The sequence below is a fragment of the Palaemon carinicauda genome, chromosome 28 (genome assembly GCF_036898095.1).
Source record: "Palaemon carinicauda isolate YSFRI2023 chromosome 28, ASM3689809v2, whole genome shotgun sequence".
Lineage (NCBI taxonomy): Eukaryota > Metazoa > Arthropoda > Malacostraca > Decapoda > Palaemonidae > Palaemon > Palaemon carinicauda.
In genome coordinates this window covers 29,071,671-29,078,348 of record NC_090752.1, presented here as the reverse complement: position 1 = coordinate 29,078,348, position 6,678 = coordinate 29,071,671, and the positions used below count along the sequence as shown (strand labels likewise).

General features: G+C 36.1%; 1 protein-coding gene across 1 annotated transcript in view; it reads right to left on the bottom strand.

Annotated features, from left to right (window-relative positions):
* Nucleotides 1-4,247: 4,247 nt before the first annotated feature.
* Nucleotides 4,248-6,678, bottom strand: part of LOC137621750 (uncharacterized) — a 3,055-nt gene continuing 624 nt past the window's right edge. The window contains exon 2 of the mRNA XM_068352260.1: nt 4,248-4,598. Coding sequence (XP_068208361.1) covers nt 4,248-4,598 — 351 coding nt within the window. The remainder of the gene's footprint in view (nt 4,599-6,678) is intronic.

The following is a 6,678-nucleotide window of genomic DNA, read 5'->3' as shown; positions in this document are numbered from 1 at the left end:
ATTCTTAATATCCATGGACACTCCATGTGAATTCTTATCACAGAGGTACATTCTGGTGGTAGAAAAATTTTGCTTCTGTTCAAGGAGGACAAGTGCCTTCATTTCGTTAATAACAAACTTAGAACCTTTACTGCACTTACTAAGGAAGAGCAAAATTGACCTCATGATACGTTTAAGTTTACTTAAATTACTGTAACGCGGGATGTCAATTAATGGGGCTGGGGGTTGTACAAACTTAGGTTCTGAAAGAATTTCATTAACATGCACAGTTTCTGTAGCTAAAGATTGGGGGTAATCACCAGTTAATAGCCATTTTGGACCATTCCACCACAAGGAATTTTGCGATAAATCTTTACTATTACTACCTCTGGATAGAATATCAGCTGGATTATCCTTAGAGGGGGTATACCGTAGGGGAAACTTGAACTCATTAATTTCAGTGACTGTTTCGTACATAGGGAATTTTACTATTACTGTTCTTCACCCAACAAATAGAAACCATGGAGTCACTCCAGAGAGTGCAATAACTCAAATCTTAAATCCTCATTCTGCATTAATCTTCAAGCAAGTTTCGCACCCAAGGACAAGGCTGTCAATTCCAAACGCGGAATAGTCTGTTTAGGGTTTGGTGCCACTTTACACTTACTGACCAGTAAATTGCTTACACTTCTCTTGGAATCAGTCACATAGGCAGCAGCTCCATATGCCTTGTTAGAGGCATCACAAAATACATGTAAGTGGGAACATTCAGGATGTACAACAAACCTAGGAAACCTTAAACTTTCTACATTTCTAAAACACTTACAAATTTCTTCAAATCTTGAACATAATGATTCTGGTAAAGGGTCATCCCACCCGTAGTTACTCCACAAACATTTCAGAAAATCTTCACCTCTCACCTGTATTGGTGACAATAATCCTAGAGGATCAAACATCCGAGCTACTACTGCCAAAATCGGTACAGTGTAAAATCCGGACGTCGGATGCTGTCCGGGAGAATAGAAAATAGCTTGTATCACCGGGAAAGACGCGAAAATACACCTCTTTTTTGTGACTGGTAATGTTCACCGATACTTTGTTATTTTATGAATAAATGTTCGAAAAATATTGGTTTATTTTCATATTATTGAGAATAATCTCAATCTGACGTCAACATTACACTATTTAACTGCCCGCTATTTTACCCTGTTAGGATAAAAGCCGGACGTCGCCAATCAGCAGTCACAGACAAGAATTTACCCGGCTGTAAAGTAACATAAGGAGAAAGGGCCTACCACTCCCTTTACCCTGCATTTAGTTGCCAATAGATTTAGTATGATCCACTAACCAATTAAAATGTTGCCAACTTTAGCCAGACACAGGATACTACATGTAAGAAATGAAGCCTATTTCACTTTAAATGTACTGAAATTTTATCAATCAATTTGTTTTTATTCGTTTTATAATAGCCTGTGCCTGTTGCCCAGTCAGAGCCACGGGAAGGCAGTTGACAGTCTAGCCAACTAATCCACCACCCTACACCATATGATTTCCCATAACCATAAATATAAGCAAATATACTCAATTGAAAGAAATAATAACACAATTAAGAAAAGGTAAATATTAAAATTAATGTAAAATTAAATGTAAAAGGTTTCATCACAGACAAAAAATTTCAAGAAATTTACAACAATGATAACGGCATCCGTCGTCCGACGTCCGACGTCCGGATTTTACACTGTGCCGATAAAACCTTTCGTTTGGTTAAAGGTCCTTTATGCTCACAATTTACTTCCTTTAGTGACATCTCATCTTGTGCTAGATACCACTCTAAACCCAAAACGTTTACTCTTTCTTTGCTAACGTCTATGGTTCTGTTGAACTCTGAATCATTACTGACCCATTCTTGTAGAGGCATATTAGCGTCTTCAAGAATCTCACTTATTACTGGATACTCATCCATCAAGACTGACACATCCTTGTAAGTTTTACTAAAATTATCTACATAGAAATTCTTCATCAGATGATGCAAGAGGATCATCATGTAAAGATAAATGATGCAAGAGGGTTTGCTGCAAGAGAAAGGGGGAGCACGTAGCTCCAAAACAAACTACACAAAACCTATAAGTTACAGTTGACTTCAGATCTGAGGGATCAGTTATCCATAGAAATCTGCAATAATCACGACAATCAGGTGAAATGCCTATCCTTAAAAAGGCTTTACTGATATCTGAAATCACAGCTACTGGGTTTGTACGGAAACTCAACAGGGCATCGAAAAGTTTAGTAGTTAATGAGGGACGTTAATAAACAATCATTTAAGGAAAGTTCTCCTTTAGTCTTTGAAGAAGCATTAAAAACTATTCGAATGGGAGTAGTTTTGGAATCCTTCAATACAGCATGATGGGGTAAATAATGCTCGATAATAGGGGAACCTGCAGGAATTAATTCTATAAACCCAGACTGAACGTAATCTTTGATAATCTTATCATGTTTAGCATACAAGGAGGGGTCAGATTCAAATCTATGTAACAAGGAATTTAATTGACCAATGGCTATTCTATAGTTAACAGGCGGTCTACTTTCGTCTTTAAATGGTAAGGACACTTCATATTTATTGTCAACCCTTTTAACTTTATCCTTAAAACACTTAACTGATTCTCTTTCTTCAGGACTAATTTCAGATTGACGAATACAAACACTTTCTAAATCCCATAATCTTCTAACTTCACAACAAGAATTAATAGGAATTTCCTCTACTTCTATTCTGGAACAACATACATTTGATGTAGTAATCTCATTAGATTCTACTTCATCATAAGACCAACTAGGAAGGGGTCCAAAAATTAGTGCACCACCAGAACTATTCAATATCTGTATTCCAGAGCAAATTTAACTGTTCTGAATGAATTTACCATAATAATCAGCCCCAATGACTAATTCTATACCATTTACTTCATCTGAACTTAAATCATTATCTGCTAATTTTATGCCTTTACTCGCCAAGAACGCAGCTGACTTACATAATCCTGGAGAATAAATTCTGGAATTAACTCTATCGAATGCAATGGCATTAATGACAGTACGAATTTTACATAGTCTCACCACAACTCTTACTATATCACAATCAACTTCCATGGCATCACTGCCAAATGGTTTTACCTTTAAGGCTACCGTTGCTATGGACGATAGATTAAGCTTATGGGCTAATTCCGTTGCAATAAACGTTCTTTGCGCACCAGAATCAAAGAGTGCTCTCTCTAATGAAACGATGTCCATTCCCTGACACAATTACGCTAGTAGTAGGAAGAGCAGTCGAAACAGAAATCTTATTATTCTGAGAATGATCAATTCCCAAAGAAGCAGTCATAACTACGGGGGAATCACCTTTACAAACAGCACCTTTGGGATCTTTATGAGAATTCCCATTAACATTTGATTGACTAACAGCACCTTTGGGATCCTTATGAGAATTCCCATTAACATTTGATTGACTAACAGCACCTTTGGGATCCTTATTAGGACACCCAAAGTTAACATTTGATTTACTAACATTAGTACTATTTACACTCAACTTTGCTGAAGCAGGATTTACAGGGTTTTCCGTTTTCTTACAAATCATCGGGTAATGAGGACCATCACATATATTACATTTAAGCTTATTCCTACATTCGGAGAATAAATGACCTCCTTTGAGGCAAGCAAAACACAATCTTAAACATTTAACTCTGTCCCTTCTACTATCAACGGATTTGAAAGTCTTACAATCGCAAGAAGCATGGTTCAATTAGCAAAACACACAATTATTGTAAGGACTACTATTACTAGTTTTACTGTTACTTGGTTGTGCTCTCTGCACGTTAGGCACATTTGAGGGAATTACTTTAGAATAGTTGCCCTGATCCCGTTTTCTTTTATTAGAATTCTCACCTTCGTGACAAAATTCCATCAATTCATAAACATATTTCAAACCTGAGGAAATTTGCTTTAAATCAAGAGACATACTATTATGTATATCAGCTATAGCCTTAAGCGTTTCAGGTAATTTCTCGCATATTATACTAGAGAAAATGGGGTTCATGGCTTCTACATCTAAACTCAATGTTTTCATCGGTAAAATAATTTTTCATAATCCAATTTAAAAGTGTTCAAATCCTCTATTGAATGACTGGGAGGGACTAAATCTGTTAATTTGGACATGAGTCTACGTTTCAAGTTTTCCTTATTATCATACTTCTCCTTAAGGGTCTGAATAGCTACTGAATAGCCTAATTGGTATTAGTGACAGGCAAACCTCCTATGCCTTTGAGGGCGTTATCCCTTAAACTAGCTCTGAGTATAGAAAACTTAATTACATCGGAAATATCCCTACGATCGTGAACCAAACTGTTGAATATATCCCAAAATGCAAGCCATTGTTCTTCCCCACCGCTAAATTCAGGTATCTTAATTTCTGCGAGTTTAGGGGGATTAACGGGAGCCGGAGGAGGGAAAACGGGCCGTTGATTTCTATCTCTAGCGTCAATCTCACTCATAGTTTGGTGAGTAGCAGCAATAGCTTTTCTTACACAACTGGTTATTGCTCTATAACTTCTACATAACTTGTCATATTCACTGTCCTGTAAAATAATCGTCACATTCTGTGACCAACAATCTTCAAAACGTCGTAGTCCCTCAGTAAGACAACGTTCATACATCAAAGAGTCGATTTTGGTGTATCGGTATCACCAATGCAGCTACCCGACTCGTCGAGCAAATCTTGTAAGGAAATAATTTCCCCTTCAATAACTTCCTTAATCTTGGATTCCATTATCTCGTTAATGAATCAATAACAAACTTGAACAATATCAGAAAATATATGGCAAATTATCTAACTCTGATTCAAATATAACATGCACTAAATGCTAGACAATTTGACCACGTGCTCTTAAATACAACTGGTCACGAAACCTAAGTTCAAAAAATGGCAACGAAATTCAACAAAATTTCTTCACAGAGTAATTAACGAACAAATAATGTTCCATAAAACAGATTACTTGGTAAAACACTCCAAGTAATTCAATACCTTACCCTGCTCACCAAATAACTTTGGACACGTGCCAGCTATACTAGAATGACTTTAACGCCGACCATCAACCACGAACTTTATCGCAATTTATCTTTAACATCCAAAAAAATTCTTTGTGAATCGTTATGGCATCCGGTTCGAAGGACCAGAAAGTGTGGTGAAATACTGGGGAATTTACAACCACATCTGATTACTTTCTTTAAACTGTAAACCCTCGTGCACCAGTTTTGCACGAGGCCAAGTCACATAACTGAGAAATAAACTTACGTAAAAGACATTTGCCGTTTACCTTTGATTCAAACTATATTTCCTGCACCAATTCTTTTGGGGGTGATGCCACACGGGTTCACAAAGACTCAATTAAAAAAAGTTTGACATATATTTAATATTTAAAGTAAACAAACAAAAATCATCAGAGTTACGTTAAAGAGCGAACATTAACATTACCACAAATGAACAAAATTTACGTTACTTGATAAAAAATTAAACAAATATCAAACGGGGTTGCAGAATATTCTTATAAGAATATTGCTGCAATGATGCGATGGTTCACGAGGTGATGGGGCTGGATTCTTACAAGAACTTCTTCTATTACTTGCCTTCGTGGAGTTAACTGCTCAAAGAGGCCTAGCTTCACCTTTCCACCCTGGAAGAAAACTCAGGAGGAGTATATGGCATAGCACAGTTGTTAGATCTACAAAATTACAGGGTTACGTAACATAACATCAATTTAAAGATAAACATCAAGTGCTCTAATCGTAACCCAACATACACAAAAAAGGGGGTTTCGTCCAGAAGGCAAGTTTAAATTACTGGCATGTGCCCTTACAACAAGCAAACAACATATATAATCTACACAGGAAGAAGTTTGACAACAATGGGATGTTACGTCATTTTATCTGATCTAGATGGATAAAATTTGCAAGAAAGTTAGCTTATTACTTTAAATATTATTATACTAATTCATAGAAACTCATTGATATAGTTAATATAATAAAACTACTTCTGTGGAGTAAAATAATCACATTTTAAACGTAATATTCATAGAAACTGGGAAATACATTAGAAAACGAACACTCTTAAAACTGAGAATACTTTTATTCAAGGGGAATAAATGTCATTTTTTGACAGCATTCCAAAATTTAATTACTTCCAGGTCTTTACATAACAGTTTAAAATCCCCGAAAGTTTCATTACTTTACGATAAAAATTGTGGCCATATGGTAGATAACTGGAATTTGACCTTTTGCTTGACCTTGACCTTGACGCGACCTTAACATGTATTAATCGGCGTTGATTTTCACACACTCAAATATGAACCAAGTTTGAAGTTTCTGCGACAACAATGTCCAAACTTATGGCTGAATACGTGAATTGGACATTTTGCTTGACTGTAACCTGACCTTGACTTTCCAAAATTTAATCATTTGTAGATTTTTTACATAACAGCTAATCCCCGCAAGTTTCATTACTCTACGATTAAAATTGATGCCAGGAAGGTGTTCACTATCAAACATACATATATAAAGATTAAAGTAAGTCAGTCTTCAATACCTCTGAAAACGAAGTTAGAAGGTTATGTTATACCCCCAGTAAAACATAACCTCCTTCCAACTTCGTTGGCAGAGGTA